This window comes from Teleopsis dalmanni, chromosome 1 (assembly GCF_002237135.1).
Source record: "Teleopsis dalmanni isolate 2A chromosome 1, ASM223713v2, whole genome shotgun sequence".
NCBI classification, from domain to species: domain Eukaryota; kingdom Metazoa; phylum Arthropoda; class Insecta; order Diptera; family Diopsidae; genus Teleopsis; species Teleopsis dalmanni.
The window spans coordinates 152,671,806-152,696,139 of record NC_051846.1 but is presented as its reverse complement, the minus strand read 5'-3'; the positions used below and the strand labels follow the sequence as shown (position 1 = coordinate 152,696,139).

The following is a 24,334-nucleotide window of genomic DNA, read 5'->3' as shown; positions in this document are numbered from 1 at the left end:
AATATTATAAATTTCAATTGGTGTTCATATTCACGTAGTTTGTTCAACATTTATCAATTCGCTTTTCCATTCTTCTAAATCACCAGTCATTGACTTTGTTTCTCCAATTTCGTATTCAACATCCTTGGCACTGTAATGAAATAATAAAAGAATAATTAATTACTTATATAAAGGTTTACTTAAATATCTTATATTCAGATAGTTATTCAGTTATTGAAAAAAAAGTATTATTAGAGGAATAAAATTAAAATTATATAAATTATTATAATACCACGTTTTGAATATAATATTTCAAAAAGTATAAATTTAAAAGCGATTAGTTCTTGGGTGAAGCCCCGGCTGTTCTTGGAATATATTACATTGGTGTGTTCTTTCATCAAATCTCTTCAATCTTAACATGTACAAATTTCCGGATTCATCGTATGAAGTCAGAGCCATGCTTATGATTGACATGACAGAAATCTGTACCATTTTCTTTTCATTTTATATGTATTTATTGATTGAATCTTCTTTTATAATGAAACTAACCATAAGTTCTTTTTTAAATCTTAACATTGTTAACATAACATTAAAATCTTAAATAAAATAAATAAAATATATAAACATAATATTCCGGGTCTTATTTAAATCACTAAACTGGGTTAAGTTCTGGGATGTATTATTTTTAAAAGAAACAAAAGTAATGCTTTACAATTCCTTAAGAAGTAGATAATGCTTTTTTTTCTGGTAGCTTAATTCTGAATAATAGCTGGACAATGGGTTGGCCATTTTTAAGAAGAAATACTTAATGTAATTGCAAGATTTCTAATTATCGTGTTCTGTCATGTTTTTATTCATTATTAATCCAAAGGAATTCGTCCAGCACTTACAAAAAATTATAGAATTTTACTTAAAATCTAAATTGACAATAACATATTTTTTGTGTGTCAGACGTTTTTATTTTATTTTCTCCTAAAAATTATATACAGACTATAAACTAAGTAAATAAAATTCGATTATTTCCTAAGACCACTGATGAAGAGTACTTGGCAATACTCGAAACAGCGTTGTATGATCAGCCAAATTTTAATAAAAAATTAAAATAAAATTTTGTGTGTTTGTCTTTTCTTTCTTTCTTTGCTATTCGAAAATTCTCTAAAAATTTAAATATCGCTTTATCAGCAACAATAATACATATTTTCTCCTAACGCTATCAAATTCAGGGAATTTCTAGATCTCGGTGATGACTTTAATTTCTAATGTATTATGTGGCGTCAATAATTGTACTCAGTATTTTTGACTGAGCTCTTTGGAGAATTATAATATTTGAATCACTACCATTTTCAAATTGCTGGAAGCTGTTAAATTATGCTGTTGTTGTTTTTGGTAACCTGTTAGGATCTAATAGTAGATAACATGAAAGGTTTATAACAAGACGAATATATTGGGATAGGATGTGGATATTTGGCTAAAAGTATTTCACATACAAAAGTAAGCGTAAAATCAGAGCTGGACAAATATAAAGCAAACGAGTTGAATTGCATTTCAATCTACTGTTAGTTACGGTTGCACCCTGCGGGTAAGCGATTTACAATATTCCCGCAGTAGATATTCTTGTCGTAGAAGGCGACTAAAATTCCGGTGCCAATCCGATACTTGTATAGGAAGTACGTATGATAGTGAGTGAGCACGGCACTTGCGTCATCTGACCAGAGATGATCCGATCTGGTACTTCGGGAGTCAGTGGCCCGTAGCTTCGGCTGTACTGACAATTAGCATTGGCTTCGAAGTGGCTGTGGTTAATACCCAAACTCACGCGGGAAAAATGAAAAACATTATGGTGCATTCGGCTTGGAGTTGCGTATTCACCACCGGGTGCTACAGCCCACATTGTAGCAGAGGTTTTAGGTAGGCCTCGCATTAAACCAAGATGGAAGCTATGACCTATACACATTTCTTCATTGGAACTTGTGTAAGTTAATCTCCAAGGGGGCACTTATTGACACTTTGTATCAAGACGTTTGCTTTTGAGCAACGTGATGTTAAGCCTACACGGCAGGGAATCACGTAAAACACATAGAGACTTCTGTCAGTTTCTGTCAAAACTATTTTTTTTCTCGTGCTACACAGATTGACGACACAGTTAGCAGAGCCATTTTTTTACTTTGAGTAAGTCAATCTCCTTCTTAGTAATATGACTACGTTCACACCTACCGCAACGAGATGATGTCAGTGCGATTAAATAATGGCAAGAGCTTTTTGCACTTTTCAAGAGGTAGTCTCTTAATATGGAGGCCATCAGAAAAATGGTGTCATTTGGTTTCAATTAGGATTATAAAAGATTCACGAATCTTTATTTTAAAAATTATATACTAAATTCAAGAAAATTAGAAAATGATTTAAAATTGAGGTAATAGTCAAAGTGAATCCTTCAATGTTATTTTTTACGAAAAAAAAATGAAATCAATGATGAACGAAAACTTCTCGTTATTCGAATTTTTAAACAGTTTTTCCCGAATTGAATACGTAGGCTGAAGTCTATGCAGTACTGTTTTAAATAATTAATTTAATATAATTTTACGTATTTAATATCTTACTTTTAAAAATGAGATTAATGTTTTCTTTATTAAATACAAAAAATGCGCACTTAATGATTTTAATGCAAAATAAATATATACTACGGAAAATGTCTTCACATATACATTAAGACTGAAAAGTTTTCGGAAATTCTCATTTAAAATTCGCGCGCTGTATATTTTTCGATATTTTAAGTTTATGTAGTTTGGCAGCACTGTCCTTAATTACTATGCCAAAAATGAGCGCGATCTGTCAGACAGTTCGTTTACGGCAGCTGTTGAAACCAGTTCACCTCAGTAGTGCGTTGCGAAATGTCTTCGACGGTCGTACGACCGTCCTGGAAGGCTTTGTACCACTCATAAACTTGAGTTTTCGATAAAACTGATTCCCCATAAGCCTTTTGTAGCATTCGCAACGATTCTGCACACGAAATTTCGTTCGAAACACAAAATTTGATGCAAACTCTTTGTTCAATATTTTTTTCCATTGTTTTTTTCGCAACGCCCTACTGAGGTGAACTGGTTTCAACAGCTGCCGTAAACGAACTGTCTGACAGATCGCGCTCATTTTTGGCATAGTAATTGTCCTTAATTGCTGCCAAACTACATAAACTTAAAATATCGAAAAATATACAGCGCGCGAATTTTAAATGAGAATTTCCGAAAAGTTTTCGGTCTTAATGTATACATATGTAGGCCATATGTTGGATATGGTCTAAAAATATTTAAGTTAAGAATAGTCCATTATTTTGATTTTCGAATGGTTGTTGACTTTGCTATAAGCAAGTATTTCTCAACACAAGGTGTTTAGTAGAGACACATGAGTATTTGCTGTATAATTAATGAAACTGTTATAAAGTACTAAAATAAGTATAACAATTTGTTGTTACTGGTTTTTACAAATGTGATTGCTTAGTGTTTAAACTGTCCTAGAATATAATTAATAAATGTTTTCAGCTAAATAGTTAACTTAAAAAGTTTTTAAACAAATAAATATTTGTTTAAATGGCTTTTTAAATATTTGATAAATTTAAATTTTAGATAAAAAGAATTGAAAAATTTTTACATCTATTTTAACAACTGACAGTTCCATAAATTAGCTTAATTTAATTATTTAATTTTCATTTTTCTATTCAATAATTTCATATTTATGTAGGAAAACATCACAGAGAATACTTCAAAAATACTTCAAACATTGCCTAGTATGATTAATATTTCATTATTTGTAATATTCTATTATAAATAATTCTTGAACAATAATCTTTTAATTCTTTTGAACTTTTATATACTTCGTACATTTTGTATACCAATTTTTTTATACTAAGTAGTTTTCTACTTCGGAAATAAACCCATGAAAGTAACTTGTGCTAAAACAACCTTTACTGGTTTCACATCTGATGAAGACGTGCTTATGATTTCTCGAATCATACGCACTATAAATAATGTTTTGTATAATGACAATTATAATGATATGGGTGATAATATTTGTGTGTGTAGGGTGCTAATTATATGTAGGAGGAGTCACGGTTCGATGGAGTGGACTTACAAGTTAATAAGGCTGAAGACAGTATGGGTTGGAGCACGAAAACAGATAGGTGACTTTAGGTGAATACACATGAGAAGTAACTGTATAGCATTGGTTGAGATACGTTACCTCATCCCCTAGATATTTTAGATGAAGGCCCATTTAGAAATTGGTTGCAACATAAAAAGCCTGCAAAGCCTTTTAGTATATAGTTTGCGGCTTTAATTGACTGAGGAAGAAAACGTCGATTACGACACTCACGTTTTCAGGTTTGAAAGTTATGGACGATCTTAACAGGAAGGTTGAAATTGCCAGATTTATGGGAATCTTTTTAGTCCAGATGGTAAAGAGGGTGTCTAAATATTTTTTTGGCAATAGGTGTAATTTTTTTTTACCACCAGATGAATGTATACATTAACTCTATTTGAGAAAATTAAAGTGTCCTGATATTATTATTATTATTCTGACTGTGGATGTTATTCTGCCAGTTTTCATTTGTAAGGTTTAGATAGATTTTTAATGGTAGTTGAAAATCCACTATTTGGGAAGTGGTATTTGTGATATGATTTTGTGATCTCTTACGTTTGTTAACCTGTTCTATGTTTGGTATAACGACAGAAGGCTTTGATAGATTTGTAATGGAAGGTCAAAATCCACTATTTTGGAAGTGGCATTCATGATACGATTTTGTAATCTCTTACGTCTGTTGATCTATTTTATGTATCTTATTCAAGGCATCATACATTTTATTTATTAACAATGATTAAAAAGGAAATTATTGTCACAAAGATTTAACTTTTGATAGTTGTAGAAGATTATTAAATAGCAGTTTGATTAATGTGGTTTTAAAAGTTGAGCTCTTTGACTTAGGATATCAAATGATTGCTTCTACAGATAATTGTATATATAATGTCTTTGGTAAAAGTTGCAAGTTTCAGTTATAACAGAAAAATATGGCAAATGCGGTATAATTCGAATACAATTGACAATGGTAAACAGTGACTTTTAATTCAATTGTAGTAAAAATAAACGTGAAAAGAAAACTTTTATAAACCGCTTCCATAAATATTATTAATTATTTTATATATACATTAAAAATTAACTTACAGATCTGTTATCACTTCCTTTATGGTGTCCAGTTTGCAATCGGGCAATGGTTGAATACCTTTGTAATCTTTACTCTCCATATGTTTAGATATCTAATATGTGAGAAGAAATGTTTAGTATAGGATAAAGATAAATTCTATAAGTTTCGATATGTCTTACATGATAATTCTGTTTATTGTAAATATTACGTGCTTTTTGTAAACGTTCATTTAAGACATTTACTTGATCGCGAATCTTTTCCACTTGTGATTTAAAATCGGAATTTGTTAGCGTGCTCACAGGTAAATCTGAATAGCATCGTTTTATCAAGTCTCGAAGTCTAAAAATTAATAAGTTTATTAATTATATTATTTAATATTTGAAAATGCATTGTATATACTTTTTAGAGATATCTTCTTGGGCTTCATTAATTTCTTCAAAACGTTCCGACAAGCGATGAGCTTTATCCCTTATAGCTTCACGTTCTCTTAACAGATTTTCAATCTCTTCACGTTCCAGTTCTTTACGCAATTTCAAAATTTTAACACGTTTTAAGATTTCGAAGCGAGCCTAAGTTAGATCAATGAAGTTACATAATTAAGAAAGGAAAGTATAGTTTTATGTAATTTAGTGTGTTCTGTTGCAAAAATACTAATTTTTACGATTTGAAGATTAAATAATGTTTAAACTGATAAAATAATTCTCAGTTATAAATCTATTATGGACTTGAGAAACTGTTACGATTTTGATGTACTGAGTGTAGCAATGGAAGTTTTGGTTAATAAATTTATAATTTTGACATCTTACCATTTCTGTGTAATATAGCCAATAGGACTCAAGTAAGTGTGAGAATTGGGGCACGAAAACAGATGTCATAAGAATAGATATATTTATAAATAAATACTTTAGATAAGAAATTGTGGTGGTAACACCATAAAGTACAAGATGATATCAAGAGCTAAACAACTGAATAAATAAACCGAATTTGTTCGAATTAGGTTTCGAATTCGGTTTTTTTTTGTAAAAACGACACTGACACTAACACTGTAACCTATGAAATATATTGTGCTAAATAAAAAATATAAAAAACAATAACAATTTCATAATAATAATATTTATAATATATTATCATTATGTATTAGATCAAGAATAATCAATAACTCTATGATGTTTTAATACATACTCATTATAACTATGATTTTGTCAGTTTAAAGACGCCAAAAAAAACCATTATTATTATATAGTCCTTTCAAATGTAAGTTATATTACGAAGCGCAACTTAATAGGTTTAAGCTTATCTCTTGAATCTACGCGTTATTACAAACGGTCAAGTCCCGACACCTCTAATAAGAGAATACAACAGCAGAAACATAATTTAAGATGGTTCCACAAGAATATAGTTCATTAAAGGAATTATTGTAATTTTTAAAATTTTTAAATAACAGTATGAAAATATATTAGCCAACTACACCTACAAGTTATTAAAACATAATGGACACATTTACAGAGATTAAAAATCGTAACCGTTGCTTGTATCTATATACATATAAATATATTTATATCATTTTTAAAAAGCAAAGTGCTTATCATACATAAGTACTCATATCATAAAAGTAATTGACCAATTGACTACATTCAACTCCATCAAAACATGATTAATATTCTACAGTGAAAAATTTAAAAATTTTTTAAAATGAAAACTTAATTTGATTTTCTAGGATCACATTTTCGAAAAGGTGACAATTTCCACACAATATCATAATACAGCTACTAAAATATATCTTCCTTACCACTTCAAATTTTTTTATATATTCAGTTTTAAGCACTTCCTTTGATTGTGCAAATAATTCGTATAAATCGAATGAACTTAGATCATCAGTATCTTTTGACGACAGTATAGGTTGCGTTACAGTACGCTGTAAAATTTTTGACATGTGTTCCTCAAATGAAGTTTCGAGCATTTCATTAAACTTTGATTTCAATGGCACATCTTTTTTTTCATTATCATTTTTAGTGTCTTTTAATGGTACGGGCACTAGCTCGTTTGATAGAAGTAATTTCAAACTTATCACTTGACTACTGCCTAATAATAGTGCCACTCCTAAAGGCATCTCAAAAGTAACAAAGCCCAAAATTGGATTTTGCTTTTTATTAGTTTCTACTGTAGTGCACACCACATATAAGACATCGGAATCTTGGAGGGTACCAATATCAGATTCAACCTCATCTAAGAAAAAATCAAATGTAAAGTAATTAATTCTTTTTATATTTTAAAATTAAAATCAAACCTTCGGACTGCAAGAAACGTTTAATTTCTTCTGTGCAATTTATGTCAATAATGTGTAAGCCAGCCATGTGATAAGCAAAATAACGACGACTATTCCAGGAATCTCTGAAAAATGTATTTGAAAAAAATAAAATTATAATAAATAATTGATAAATAATTTTATAAGTTTCAAATCATTAAAAATAACCTTTTTAAGAATATTGGACACTGGTGTTCTTCAGTGATGTTAATCTCTTCACTTGGTAAACCCAACTCTAAAGTGACGGTCTCTAAAACATGTAGATACCATTTTGTAGGTTCTACATTTAAAGTAGCATCAACTTCGTTAAAAGACTAGAAAATATATATATATATATGGAATGAGAAACTGTTTTTCAAAGAAAAATTGAATTTCGCATACTTCCTCCAATTCATCATCTTCCAATAACACAGCGTGATGCAAAGTACCATTACTCTCAGCAATAACTATGGTAAGTGGAACAGATGGAATACATAAAATAGAGCAAGAATCAGTGCCATAATTTCCAATTTCCTGAGGGAGCATAGTAATTGGACCTTGTAGACGTGGTCTAAAATGTTAAAAAAATTTAATTATTAGTATCTTTTCTTACTAAAAAATATATATGAGTTTTTTACTTTATTGTATTAATACCAGCTTTCATAATATAGATATTGCCATTTTCACGTAAAATTATGATGGGCCATTGTATTTTCTGTGAAAAAAAAACATTAAACAAAATTAATTAAAGGACTTATTAAAATATATAATAGCATATATAATTTTGAGTTATAGTTGCTACTCGACTTAGAATCGGTTAAATTTTTAAAAAGCCCAACAAATAAGAAACAAAAATACAATATAATAAATATACAAGAGACGAAAGTAGAATCTAGGAACCATCTGACCGGAAAGGGCCGTCACCATAATGATTGGTGCACTAATAGGATATAGTCATACTCACAAGATGTGTGCAGGAAATGTACTATACCAAGAATAAAGGAAACTTTGGAAGACTTGCTATGTGCATGCTCAATTTTGTCAAAAACATATTGACAATGCTTTGGGATTGCACCAAAGGGGAAATACGGGAGAAACTAGCTAAGCAGAAACCGTCACAATCCTTAAATTCATAAAGAATGCTATAATGTTCTGCAAATAGGTGTAAATCAAATGTCAGAATATCCAATCAATGCATTATTAGTAAATTTTTAAGTGGTATTGAATACGGGGGTCTATGAGTGGAAATTTTGTTGTCAACCAATTCAAGCTATATGTTTACTTAATGCAAAAGAAACTAATTATGAATATTTAATCACACGTGCATTGCCTATTTTGATACAAATAGTTAGTTAAATAGAAGCGTATATATTACTATTACAAAGTTTCAAGAACGGCCAGTTTACGTCCCGGAAGAACTCGTCGCCAGCGACGTTCAATTGCCGTTTGACATTTCCCAAAAGTAATGTCACAAGCAGGACCCAGCGCGTTACAACAACAACATAATAGTTGTACTAATTCAGAAAAAATATCGATATACTTAATCTTTATTAATAAATTAAATCGTTCTATCAATTACTTGAAATATATCAATAAAGGACGAAAATCTACGAAACTACATAATTTTCGTTAAATCTAATGATTTCATTATTTGCATATATGAACAAAAAATAAAAATTATGGGTTGGGCAAAAAGTAATTGGAGTTTTATATTGAAATGAAAACAAATTTTTTTATTTTAAAACCACATACTAATGCCACTATATTCGATTAGAACTATTATTTCTTTATTTAAGAATTTATGTTTTATTTTTAAAAAACTCATGCAAGTACCTTTCGTATTTTTATTTCATGATCAATTTTATGCTAGTGTGAGATCGGACATAGATTGAAACAAGTGATACTCTAATGGTAATGTGTTGTCACAATTGACTATATCATTTTTACTACTAATTAATGCAGATATTATTTTTGTAAAGTTTTTGCTACAACCGGTTTAATTACTGACAGTAGATATTCAAATCAGTCATTTCGACAGACGTTTGAACCTTATTATCTAGTTCCACCAAATACACAGGAACACTTTCCCTACGTTGCTATCATGTACATTAAATATTGATTTGTTTAGTCTTACGGTGATTGATAAATTGAACTCATTAGCTCCTCAAACATTGTGGATCATTTTACAATTATATTACAAATGCTTTAAAACAATATTAAGCTTTATTTATAGTTCTTGAGTGATGGTAACACTACTCACATAAGGTAGTCCTTTTCTACATTACCATACAACACAAAATATGATATCTTTATATGTTTTGTAACTATTGAATTTTTTCTAAAGGATCATGTTTTTGTGGACAACCTTCACGCTTTAGAAACGAGCATCATTAAGTTATGGCTGAGTTAATGCTAATTATGAATCGATATATAAACATAAATTATATCCAAAAGATCCAGCACTTTGAAAAGTACCATGGAGGATATTTGTACCATGTCGTACTTTATATCTAATATAAGATTCAAACAATATATAAAAATAAAAATTTAATAACTAGTATATATTGTGTGTGTTTAATTTCAGACAATAAAATGAATAACTATATATAACTATATGCCTTTTCTTATTAAGCATATCACAAAAGAACAACTGCTTATTTTAAAAATAACATATGAAACAACAACACTGCTGGCTTATTTAGTTCAACCTTTTTGAAACCGTTTAACCAATAAGCAGCTTAAATCGCATGGTTGCTAAACACTAACAATTTATCTATTGTGATGTATTAATATATATATAGATTATGTATAATATTATTTTATAATTACTTACCGGAACTGTTTGAATTTTCGTATCGGACTTTGACGCGTTCATGCTTAAATTGCTTATCTTCAACGAAAGTTCATTTTCGTCATCTTGTAGAAAAGAAGAAGAGGACGAAGAAAATGTAACTCCAGTTTCTATCGCTGGTCCAATGTCAAAGTCAATTACTGTTTCACCCATGGCAGCATTCAACATGGAAGCCGATTTATTGGATTCATTTCTCATTATTTCGGGACCAACTCTCCAAATGTAACGTAAGCGGTCATTATCGTAAACGCTAATAAAGAAATAAAGTAAAAAATTAATATATTAAATTTTTTATTAAATATTTTATTTATACTTGAAATAAGCAAAATAAAAAACTTTGAAATCCTATATGTAGTTTTACAGTTAATTACAAGCACATAAATTTTAAGCGGATTTAAACTGGAAAACACTTACCGCAAAGTGTTGTCCGAGAACAGAAGCACCAGAATCGAGTCCGTATGAGTGCCTGGATGCCAGCGTAACTGTAACAATTGCACTTGAGGGTTATTGTTAAAGAACTGCGTATCCAAATTGTAGGTTCTATAAGCAAGAAAAAAAATAAATAAAATAGAATATATAAATAATACAAAAATACAAATGTTTTGAATCTCAAAAAACAAACTGAAAGGATTAAGGTTAAGGTACATTAAGGTACATGCGCCAAGAATTTAATGAAATAAAACATATTTTTTATTAGCCTGAGTTTTAGTGGAGAGATTAGTTCTTTTGTGGCTTAGTTGAGTTTAGATTAAAACATATAAATTTTCATAATTAATCCTTAAAGCTTTTGCCAAATTTAAGGGACGGAAAAGGAGGCAATTTTACATGTGTGGCTCAAAATAAAATTATATTAAATACAGAAAATATGTATTTTACACGAATTTATATAGTTAACTTCATTTTTAAACAAACATTATTAAACAAACTACATATTAATAATGTCAAATACAAAAAAATTATATTTTAGGAATATGCAATCATATAAAAAGAGATACTATAAATTTAATAATACTATGGTTAATAAATGAACAAAATAATTTTTTTTAGAAAATTGGAGTCTTCGGAAAGGATTATTCAATTCCCTTCCTTTTTTACAAGTTAGATGAAAAAAGGTAGTAAGAATTATTTCAAATTTAATATTTGTGTTATGTTTTTTATATTAATTTGTGATCTGAATTTTTTAATTTTTTTGGTTTTAATGAACTTGACCATTTTGTCGGTTTTATTTTAATCTATATACCATATGAATCGAGAAGTCCAGTTGAATAAGTCTGCTGATGATCATTTAATACCATTCACACAGAATGTGTTCAGTTATTTCAATATTTATTTTTTAGAAGGGTCAGGTATTAGTCTCAGAATGGTCTCTTTTGTTGAGATTGTACCTTTGTTTAGAATGTACTGTACTCTTTCTTTGAATAGGAAGTCTATTAGAGACTATCTTAGATTAATAAATAAATCTTTTCACCGTTCTTTCTCATTTACAATTTACTGAGTAGTTTTTGAATTGGATGTCTTTCCAATTAATTAATTAAGATAGTAATATGTAAATGAATATTAGCAGGTTTTGAATGTTATTACCGATAGCGTCAATAACTAAGAGAAACCTTTGATTATATTACATATCGTGTGCAAAAGCTTCAATTAATATATAAGTAAAATAAAACGTAATTTATCAAATAAATTCATATTATTATCTATAATAATATCCATCTTCGATTTTTCACTTCATCAGAACTACAATTTTTGACGGTTGCGTTATCATATACCAATTATTCTATACTTTTGGTATAAACGAACGTATATATCATACATACCACATTTTTTTTTTTGAAAATTCTTTATTTCAAGATGCCAACTATTATCGTATCATATAACCATTGGTTTTCACTATATGTATATTATCTAATTTAATTTACTCATATATATGGTATATGTATAATTAGACATATCATCATATCATTGTTTGTTATTATTCCTAACTGAATTTTTTTTATTAAAATGTAGCGAAAACCGCAAACATGTGTTTTTAACGTCTTTGAGAGGAGAAACAAAAAAAGATTTAAGGGACTTTGGCCACTCCAATAATAATACTTTTTTATTTGTTTATCTATCATTTTGTACGTCTCCAGCAATTGGGTTCGGTTGTAGCATCAATCCACTGCCACAATACATTAAAGCTACTGACCAAATGTGGACTTAGGACGTGCTTTTAATTTTTAAAACGACTCTTAAAACAGATAAAGAGCATTGGTGTTGCGAATATACACGCAACAAATTCCACCTCACTTAATGCCACGTTCAAAGGCACTGCAAAATGTTACAGAAATCCCAGACTCCCATTTGCAATTTTTTTAAAGTAAAATAAAACGTGATTTCTTTTTTGTACGAAAACACAAAAATAAAAAAAAACCAAAAAACAAAATAAATTTATATGTTAAAAAAAATGTGGAAAAAATGTGTAAATCGTGCATTTACATAATGAAAGATGTCCTGATGGCTCAGAAGGACATATACGATTTGCGAGAAGTGAGCACAGAAAAAAGTGTTTTCGTTAGAAAAAAATTGTTAGTGGTTAGAGATTAAAAAATGAAATTATAAAATATTGAAAGAAGTAAGAAGTGCACAAATACGAGAGCAGGGAATAAAGGATAGAAATCTACTCAACACTCATACGCCCCCCTGTTAAAAGCATATTTCTTTTTTTCCTTTTGGAACAATATTGCATATTCAAATTTTTTTCTAATAGAAAAAATTACTCGCAACTAAAATGCTAACGTGGGCCGCAAGTAAGTTTAGATAGAAAAAAATATCGTACAAATGCACTTTTGGTTTCTGTGGACTGGACTGCGTGGAATTAATGTCCTTTTAGATACAAATAAATTTTATAAGCTGGTGAATGTCCTTTTTTTTGCGTATATGCATATATGTTCTGAGGTTGCTTTTTTTTTTTTTTGTTGTAATATACACTGTAGCACATAATTTTGAATAAAATTAAAATTATTAGCTTAAAATAAAAGCAACTTATTATCCTGCGGCAAGTGCACATAATGAGTGGATATTTACATAGGAAAGTACAGTTGGATATAGGTATATATAATATAACCACTGTTGTGCCTCTAAAGAATTGTAAAGGAAATGGATTATCACTGCGTTTTCGGTTACTGATTTTTTACTGTTTGTTTTCTGATAAGTATCATTTTTAAGTATAATTAGATTTTTTTGAATGTTTTTATACAATTAATAAAGTTAAGTATATCATATATAAAGTTTGCTTAACAAATGTTTACTCAACATATCTCTCATATAAAGGTAAAGAAGAGAAGAAATTAAAATTAATCAAATTATAAAAACAAAAATGTAAATCAATCAGAAAGTCATTAGATGATTGATTGTTATATGTCAATATCATTCAAAAAAAATAGTGGTATACCTTATGATAAAAAAAAAACGAGAATTTAAAAATAAAACGCAAAATTTTAATTTTTAATAATTTTCTTTATTAACGGCTTCAAAGTACTCTTCTCCTGCGGCAATACACGCATGCCAACGCTTGACCCAATTTTCCATACAAGTTTTATAGGCCATCGAAGGTATGGCCTTTAGTTCACGCAGCGAATTCTCTTTTATGGCCTCTATGGTCCCAAACGCGTTCTTCGCAATGGCAATTTGAGTCGGGGGAAGAGGAAAAAGTCACACGGGGCCATATCTGGAGAGTACGGTGCTTGATTGATGATATTGGTGGAGTTTTTGGCTAAAAATTGCTACACAACCAACGCTGTGTGAGCCGGTGCGTTATCGTGGTGTAAAATCCATGAGTTTTCCTTCCATAAATCTGGGCTCTTTTTGCGAATGGCGTAAACGACGCATAACGGCAAAATAATACTCCTTATTGACCGTTTCACTGTCCGGAAGGAATTCATAGTGCACCACACCATGAATATCGAAGAAAACAGTCAGCATAACCTTGATTTTGGACCGACTTTGGCGTTTTCTTTTCGGTTTCGGCTCATCTTCGAAGCACCATTCGGTCGTTTGTTGTTTGGTGGGCATGTCAAATTTGTAGACCCATGTCTCATCACCAGTTATGATGCGTTCGATGAATGTGGGGTCACTATTTGCGTTGGAAATCATCTCTTTGGCCACATCACAACGACGCTTTTTTTGAATGAAATTCAGTTAAGAATCGCCACACGAAAATTTTTCGACTTCTTTGTATAGACGTCAAACAAAAACTAATCCTACGATATGCGTTAACCTTTGACAGAATGTATATAATAGTGTTACCAGCGTGAAAAAAAAAATTTACCGATTGGATAAGCGCGGGAATTCAAAAAAAGAACGAATAAGTTCTTTTTCGATCACAAGATATTATATGCCAACATATTAAACTGTATATATTTTGTTGATCAGTTCGAAAAGACGAATTGACCTAGCAATCTTCTCCTGTCCATCTATAAGAAAACTAGTATTGAAATTTTGAACTCATCGAATGAAACTCTGTAGAGATATTTATGGGAATTGATTAATTTTTAACATCTGTTTTGATGAAAGAAACTAAATTCTTAACATAAACTATTGTTTTCAATTGAAAGTTAGTGAAATTGCAACAACAAATTTTTGTTATTATTTTCGTTTTTGCAATTTCACTATTGTGAATTTAACAGATGTACACTATGAACGGATGATATTGGTTGGACAATTATATCCATTGTTGTAAATATAATTGCAACTCATTGTACGTCTATCAATTTAATAATTACTTGAAAATATGTAAAAAATTTATTTAAAAAATGAGATAATTTGAACCGTAGTAAAATCTATCTTTTTCAAACAATATTTGTTTGCAAACCTTCCACGTTTTGGAAGACCTCTCATTGATATCAGCATTAAAGATATCCAAATTTCAATTGCCAGAGTAACTTTAGATCTCAATAGAACTGGTCTTTCACATAATGAAATTAGTTTCTGGTCGTTATAAATATGAACGACGTGTGTGCTGGAAGGCTAATTGTAAATTTTTAAGGCTATTGGCTTGCATAAAGCAACAGGTTCTTAGGGAAACAAATGTAGCTGCACTTAATAATCCGTATATATAACTTAATTTATAGAAATTGAGCAAAAACCGGCGTGGCATTTATTGATTTAAGCGCTGCCTATAACACGGACTGGAACTACCGACCTTATGTTCTAATCATAGGAAACAATCTCCTATAGCAAGATGTGCACCATTATCAAAAAATTGTTCAGTGAGTGTTTATTAAATGTTTATATTAGTGAAAATCAAAGTCAATCAAAGCGATTAAAGATTATGCACCCACACAAGTTGTTACATTCAACAAAGGGATTAAGAAGGAAACAGCCTTTTTTGGGAATACAATCAGATCATTGGGCTCACCAAGTTCAATATTTAACTCACCGAGTTTAATACTCAATTCAACAATTTTTCATAATAGAATATTCATTAGAAAAATATAGAGGTGTTTCGAACAATAGTGAATTGCAACAACAAAATTTTATTATTATTAATTAATTGAATTTTGATTAACCATATAGTTATTGCGAGTATTGTCAAATATCCATCATAAGTGGTCTTGCAACTATTTATTAGATCCAAATCCAACAAATTTTACTAATTTTGTTTAAATAAGCCAATTCAAATGGGTATAGCGTAAAAAGATTTCAAAGAAGAATTATTCTATGTTAAAGTATCTTTAAAATACAGACTTTCTTATTTATAGTTTTACAAATAATATGAGTGCAATACAGACAATAGAATGAAGATGATATTTAGATATAGATTTTATTAATATTGATTCATGTAAGATTCTAAACCTGATGATGACTCAAGCATAGTCGAAATATAGAATATATTAAAAAATATTTAACAATCGTTGAATTTTAATTTTAACAAAAAGTGACCTAAGCCGGATAAAAAACATAGAAAAAACATTATTAAAAAATGGGTAGAGAAATATATTCAAAATTTAATAATATAAATGAATACTTATGACAGCATTTCTGCATTTCTGATTTTATTAATTTATGAAAATTGGATGCATTCACACCTATTTAGAGAATAAGAGTTTTGTTATTTTTTTAGACCTACTCTATCAATATTCAGCAAATTTAAAGACTTAGAGACAGATTTCATGCCAAATAAACTGACAAACCTTGGAGGAAAAAATGATAACATTTTTAAAAATTATATTTTTTTTTAATTTTAACAAAAACACTAAAGTTTATTAATTTCAAAAATATATAAATGAATGTATAATAATAGAAATAATAATAAAATAATAATAAAAATTTTTGTTGTTGCACTTACACTACTGTTCGATAAAAACCTCTCTATTCAAAACAATAATTTATATTCAGTATTTAGTTTAATAAATAAATAAAGAAAATTATTACAAAAAATAAATTAATTGTTAAAAATTCAAAAATTGGATAAATTTCTAAACTGAAACCTTTAAGATAATACAATTATTTTGAGCTTAGTTTTCACTGGTGCACAGGTGCAAATACAGTAGCTGCCCCTGTGCGTCCTGTGTGTGTGAATATACTTTGGAAAATAAATGATAATAGCTTCGATGATTATGCATCGGCACGTTTCTCATCGGTAAAATAACTAACCAACCAAGTCAACCAAAGGATTGCATGTTATATATCCAACAACAACAACACTAACAACAACACTGCCAACAAAAACAAACAGGACGACTTAGTAGCTTGTAAACGTGCGATTTGCCAAACAATTTACAAATATTGTTTACTACTGTGTGCTTTTTGTAGTTTTGCTCCTTTTTTAGCTTTTTTATTGGTCCTTTGGCATACAAATATTCGCTTTTTTCTCAATGTTTTGATTTCGAAATTGACCTTTTTTCACACGATGCAGTTTTTGTTTACACTGAAAAGGTTTACGCTTTTAATGTTTTTGCGGTACACCGCAGTTAAAAGCGGTTTAACCGAAACACTGTATCGAGAGCCAAAAAAAAAATGCTACATATTTTATCTGCCAGTTTGACTTGTTATATTTCAGCGAAAGGTTAGCGTTAGATAAATGTCAGCCGCGTTTGAAAGAGCTGGTGGTAAACAATTGACAGGGGATTTGTTTTTTCAGGACGTGCTATAAAACAAAAAACCGGGAAAATGCACTGATTTATGTTGGGCGCTTAAACAAACTGAAATATGGATCTGTCTCTTAATGAAATCTAAAGCATTTGAATTAAAATTAAAACAAAGACAAAAAACCTCTTTCATACACTTTTTTGTATTTTTAAGAAAATCTCATGATTATAAAAAAATTATTAAATTATCTAGTAGTAGTAGTAGTATTTTAGCCTTATTTTTCTATATTTTAATTTTGTTGCATTTCATAGAAATTTATAACAATTATATTATATATATGAAGCTTACAGCTTCAGACGGCGTTTTAGCCGTCTGTCGGCTACCTATCTATATAGTATATGTACTTTATATATAGTTTATAAAGCCCTTTTATGCGATTTGTATGTAGGTATTGCTTAAGAATATGAAGTAATTCAATTCAAGTTTATTAAAAAGAGTCTTCTGTACAAGAAGATTTGCAGTGGGTATCCATGAGCTGTATCCATAATGACAAATAATAATATTAAAATGACATATTGTGTTATATATGATGGACACATCTTAATACATATTAATATTATATCAGTACTTATTTTCCCTTTCATTTTTTATTATTCTATTATCAATGTGAGTAAGGGACAGATATATAAAAAAAGTTTATATTGAGTTGAGACAAAAAATTTTCGTCACGTAAAATTCAATATTAAAACATTTCTTTTGAAATCAAATTTATTTAGTCAAAAATTCTCTATTTTTGAAGAGTTACGAGTTTTGTGTGTTACCTAACATTGTCATGATAAAACCCAATACTTTTCTACTTTCCTTCCAGATAGAAAAAAAAAGTGAATTTGTGATAGAGAGTGAACTAATAATACAAATGGTCTATTATTACTCTGTTACAATCACCTAAATTATAAAAAGTTTGAGATTTGTGAGAAGTTAGGAAATAATTTTATGAATTATCAATGCTGAAGGGATATGATGCATTTAAACCTAGTAACAAATATGTGTGAGAGCATACATATGTAAAAATTTGCAAAACAAATCAGAACATGGTAACCTGGTACATAGATCTCTCAAACACTGATTAGTGAGCCTGTGGCAAGAGCCATTGAGCCGAAGATACAAGGCAACTTAAATTAATATAAATAATCTGAAATTAACGAAAATTTCAATTTGAGAATTCTGGTAGGAAACTGTCATTGTGATTAAGTTAAATAAACCAGGAATCGTATCCAATGTAATTTGCAGGTTCTGCAAACTGAAGAAGAAAACCACGAAGCACATGCTGGGAAGGTGCTCTGCACTAATACAAACACAAAAGAAAGTTTTAGGTGGAATCTAAGACATTATTATTAAATTAATATATATAATCTGAAATTAACGAAAAACAATTTGAAAATTCTGGTAGGATATTGTCGTTGTGATTAAGTTAAATAAACCAGGAATCGTCTTCAATGAAATACGCAGGTTCTGCGAACAGGAGAAAAATACCGTGCAGCATATGCTAGAGAGGTGCTCTGCACTAATACAAACACGAGAGTGGATGCACAATCTAAGACTTTATCATTATTTATCAAAGAGATAGGACTTAGTAATTTACACTAAGTTCAAGCAGGGACTCGATAGATCTTAAGTTCACTATGTAATATTTTCTCTTTCAAATATTGATTTACAGAGATTCATTATACATTTATTTATAAATAAATAAAATTCGTGGGCCAACAATAATTGTAGGATCCATGAAATATAACTGCTGCATAGATGTGTATGCGAATTCCTATTACAAAAGACAATCGAAAATATGCCTTGAAAGAAGTTTTGGTAGTTAATAATGATTATTCCATCAATTATTCCAATAATTGAATAATGTAAGCTGTCTCTGTGAATAGATTAATTAAAACTAATTTTGTTTCCTGTTTAAATTGTATTGAATTATTCGTAAACTACTGGTATTAAAAAGAAGAGTTAAAAAGAGTTAAAAGAAACATCTACTTCAAAACCTTTAATAAGTGCAATATATTCCAATTAGTTGCACCAAATATAAGCGCTGCAAAAGTAGTTGCCACAATTTTAAAATTCATATTTCTTAATTATGTAGATTTGTGTGTGGGTGTGTGTGTGAGTCGCCTTCGTTCGAGATACAAATTTCCACAGGTGTCTACCATTTTCGTTTATATTTCACATTTTCATTTTCATTTTCGCTATTGTTTTCTATTATTTATACTTTTTTATTTTATTATCAACCACATTTTTACTCAATTAAAAAAATTAAGTTAATGTACACTTCAGTGTTGCCATTTCCACTTGCTGAGCCGAGCGGAGCTGAGCTGAAATGTTCAACTTTTTACACTTTTACACAGCGGTCAAAAAGTTTGCCGGAAGCGAACTTCTTTGTCGCCATTTCGTACGCCTGATTATTTAGTGCGCTGTATTATTATTTTCTATATACATTTTTTATGAAAAGAAAATTCCATAAATTAATTAATTAAATGCAAATAAAAATTGTGGAATGAAAGGGGTAACAATATCAAAAGAAATATACGTACTCAGTACTCAGCGCTGGGCTGTAGATAAAACAGCGGAAAATGGCTTGGAAGCGACAAAAGACATGAAGACAGTTGAACATTGAAAAGACATTAAAGTTTTGAACTTATTCCGAACAGTTCAAAATGGTCGAAAAGATGAATAAAATCGTAATAAATAAAAGTAAATATGACAACGGTTGAAATGAAGTTAATAATTTTTAATTATTTCAATTTCAAGGAAATATATGTGATTATATTTCATTTATAAGGACATTTGGAAAGAAAGATTTCTGATATGTTTTAAGTTTCTTTCGGAAAGGATAAAAATAGTAATTGTGATTTTTTGAAAACTATTAATTGAATCTTTAATATTAATAGGGAGTATAGACATACTTTTTTGGAAGGTATGACCTTAACTTTTACCGATTTCTCCTCTATCGTTTCTATTTCTATTCGTAAACAGCTATTTACATCTATCTATTTACTTATCTATTTGTTAACATCTCTGTCCTTTGAGATTTTTTTGGAATTTGGAAAATAAAAAAGATGTTGGATGCATATTTAGTAATAGGATGGTTGTAACATTAAAACGATGTAATGATTTGCCAGGAACTGTTAGAGTACCCAGAACCTTACAAAATAATTTTTGCTATCACTCGTTTCTTGTTTAAAATATTGGTAAAAATTTCGCTCGCTTTCTAAAGGGAATTCTTTTATAAGCAAGCGCAATTTCTTTAATTTTTGTAAAAAAATTGAAATTAAAACTACTAGACGTGTTAGTACCTTGACATCGTCATTTTTTATATCTTTTCCATCTGCGTTGTTGTATTATAGTATCGGTTTCTTAAGAAAAGAGCTTAGAAGAATATTTAGTTCAGTAGATAAAAACGAAATTGGAGATGATAATACCATGACGAGTTAAGAAACTTGTATAAGGCAAAGGTTCAGGGAACCATTATGATTCCCTGAACCTGATTCCCTATAATTCCCTATGAAATATATTGCTTACTACGAGTTATTCAAATCGTAGTAGTGGTAGAAATAAGTTTAAAATAATTAAATTAGTTCGAAAATGATGCAGCAGACATAAATGTGAGAAAATATGGAAGAAGGTAATAAAGAATAAATACAAGTGAAAGCAGACAAAAATCGAATGTGGTTTATACAGCCAAAGATGGGCTTGCCTAATGGGGTGCTTTAGGAAACCACTCGAAACACCTAAACAATCTGGGCATATCATTGACATCATGCAAATTGGCACTGAGTTCTTCTTGTGCCGAACTATTTGGCAAAGGATGGGAAGCGATATGCAGGCATTTGTTTGCAATTTGACCACGCACCCATAAAAAAAAAATCAAACTATCTTATCGAGATGTCCCGTTGAGATATCTGACAGCAATTAGTGTTGCTAAGGTCCAAAATAAAAATAGTGACCCTCGTATAGAGATATAACCATATACCTATATAGAGTGATGTCCAACCATAAAATTGGTATTTGTTTTTTTATATACGTATTTATTTACGAACGTTTAAAACTCAAAATATTAGTAGATTTTTATGGCATTAGAAATATGTATATGTTAAAATAAATAGCAAAGGCAGTGTGTTGAAAACATTAGTGATATTAGTGACTGCACGTTTTGTAGGTACAGAGTCTTTTGATACCTTTTATTTTGTGAGATTGAAAGTTGACACCCCCACCAATATGTTTTCTTTTATTTATCGGTCAAAGCAATCATCTTCTAAGGTGGACAACTTTACTTAGTTGTTCATTACAGACGTGATTCGTCCTTGTCGAGTAGCTTCCGCCAGTCAGCCCGATCAGTGGCTTGTTGTTGCCAGTTGGTAGTAACAAGCGCCCCCGACAGTCGGAAATATTACTGATAATAGTAACTGAATGTTAGTTACAGTGTCTTTTAATCTTGAATTTCCTAATATTAAAAATGGATAAATGATTTTTTCCTTTTCCCCTTCTGAGCAATCTTTTAGGCTAAAGCACATTGGTGCGATATGCTTTACATATATATACTTAAAACATGATATATATGTATGTTTAAATTTTAGAATGTTATTTATGTAAATTATATATTGGTTAAGAATTTTTTTTACATTTCATTTTATTCATTATGCTTTTCTTTATTTTTATTTTAACTTCTTCAAATAAATACGAAATGGTCAGCGGAATTATAATCAGCATTAAAAGGCAAAGTAGAGAAAAAAGTGGATGCATGTGAGGGAACAGAATTCGGTAGCAGCAGGAGTAGCTTTGTAAACCAAAGATATTGCAATGACGATGTGACAGGAAACAAAAGTTCAGTAGCGGAAAAAATGGGCGAAAAATGTAGGAAATATATTTAATACGAAAAAGTGGTCTCCAATTCCATTTTTTTCAAACAATTTTTTTCTGTCATTACTCCTTTTTTGCAAGTCGCTTGTTTGGTACTGGAATGGATCGTATTACGTACAAGCTGCTACCGGGATGCATTTATGTTTTAGCATCGCGTTTTTCATCGCTATTGCGATGTAAGTATGTGCTTTCATTAAAAAAAAAAGTTCTTTTTATTATTTTTATAAAAATTGGTGAATATATAAAAAACACTAATTTCATAAAAAATGTAAAAACAAAATAAATACTTGCACATATGTAAGTTGAATGAGGCAAATATGCAGTTTGAATGTACATTGTATGTGCGGTAAAAAAAATAATCTTTCTCTGCTATTGTGGGTGGCGGTCGTCGTCTACAAATGACGGTTTCCGTTTTTGAGCATATTAAGCGTAAAGGATAATAATTTTTTCCAGTTAGGAACAAATTAAAAAAAAATTATATGCAAATGCACAATACGAGAAGTATTATTATTACTTATGTTAAATACTTGGAAATAAAAATAATATAAATTACATGCAAGATAAAAGGGATATAATTTAGTGCGCTGTTTTACAATATTTATTATAATTATGAACTGAAAGAACATTGAATTTGATAGAAAGGATAAATTACCGACAAAGAACAAGTAATTAATGTTTTAAGAACTAGAAAGCCTTACCAATATTCTATTAAATCAAAATATATATTAAATATTGATGTTGCTCAGTCGAAGGCTAATTTATTCAGAAGTAAATTTTGTTAACGAATAGTAATATTAATAAAAAAACTTTTTCGTGCCGTTAGTTAGCACTTTTTATTACTTACTTTTCATTTTTTGGTGCTCTAAGTTAGGTTAAGTTATACCGGCGATCTAAAGGGCATTTACCTATTGGCCCATTTTGCTACCGTATAACGGAAAAACTCAGGACTAAAAACCATCTGAAGCTCTTGGCCCTTCTTATTGCTCCCTTCTTATTCTTCTTGTTGCGTGCGGTATAATTGAAGGAGATATTTAATCTTCTAGAATGGTTACTTAATCTACAATGACCTGTAAGTAAATCTGCCACAAGAGTGATAACATTATAGGCCATCTCAATGAGTGCGTTGAATTTCGTTTTAATGGTGGTGGCCAAATTGCATACAGATGGCTACCTCTTCTGGTTTGCTTGTTTGCTTTATAATTCCCCGAAATATTCCTCTGACCGGGGATCTAGACAAGAGAAATATTGAGCTGCGTCGACATCTAGTTTAGAGATGTGTAGCATTCAAAATCCGTCCTAGATGTAAATTAGACAAAGTCAAGAACTTTAAAAAAGCTTGATCAAACATATCATCCACTTTCAAACAAACTATGGCTTCCCTAATGGCGATTACTTGTTTGAAAAACACTTTCAAAAAATGCTTCAAGTTAATATTGTTATTAATTTAAATTGAGTACTGATTTTATGAGTGAGTGAAATAAATAGTTTTACTTCATAATTAAAAGGAAAAGCAAAGTGTTCATATTGCTGCTTAGTTTATTTTAATGAGTTTAAAGAAAGAGCGTTCACATTATTATAAATGAATTTATGCATTTAAAAAAGCTTTTATATGTCAAAAAAGCTATTGAAGAGCTTTCTTTTGTTTATGCATCCATTGTAAAATGTTGTTATATCAGAAAATAAAAAAAATATTCATAGAAAGAAAAGTGGTTATATTTCCAAATTTCTTTGAAAATTATTTATGTTATATTTTTATTTTTTAATTGATCAATTATACATATTTCATTAATAACAAAAAATTTTACTAAATAGTTAGTTTTTCTTTAGTATGCCATTATTATTCGCTTACTTTTGGTTTTATATATCAAATTTCATAAACAGGTTTTTTTTGAAAAGTAGTGAATTACAACAACAAAAATTCATTTTAATATTATATTAATTAATAGAATTTTTGGTGCCCATACAGCTGTTTCGAGTATTGCCAAATACCCATCATCAGTAGTCTTGGAAATAATTTTTGTATTTAATTATTCGTAAATAATTTTTT

General features: G+C 29.6%; 1 protein-coding gene across 1 annotated transcript; it reads right to left on the bottom strand.

Annotated features, from left to right (window-relative positions):
* Window positions 1–14: 14 nt before the first annotated feature.
* On the bottom strand, window positions 15–15,180 carry LOC119666468 (nuclear pore complex protein Nup88-like). Its single transcript, XM_038075745.1, has 12 exons — window positions 15,155–15,180; window positions 10,717–10,842; window positions 10,285–10,552; window positions 8,090–8,166; window positions 7,854–8,022; window positions 7,641–7,786; window positions 7,455–7,558; window positions 6,957–7,393; window positions 5,567–5,736; window positions 5,347–5,506; window positions 5,188–5,279; window positions 15–130 (listed from the first exon to the last, which is right to left on the bottom strand). The coding sequence occupies exons 1-12, from the start codon at window positions 15,178–15,180 to the stop codon at window positions 31–33; spliced, it is 1,875 nt and encodes a 624-aa protein (XP_037931673.1). The 3' UTR covers window positions 15–30.
* Between the last annotated feature and the right edge of the window lie 9,154 nt (window positions 15,181–24,334).

Bases quoted from the DNA above. Each gene is read 5' to 3' on its own strand.
- LOC119666468 (XM_038075745.1), bottom strand. From the start codon at position 15,180: ATGAGAGGTCTTCCAAAACGTGGAAG. The intron at 10,843-15,154 runs GTTTGCAAACAA...TCTTGCTTATAG, and splicing joins GGTCTTCCAAAACGTGGAAG to AACCTACAATTTGGATACGC. The intron at 131-5,187 runs GTAAGTTAATTT...ATTTCATTACAG, and splicing joins AAGGAAGTGATAACAGATCT to TGCCAAGGATGTTGAATACG.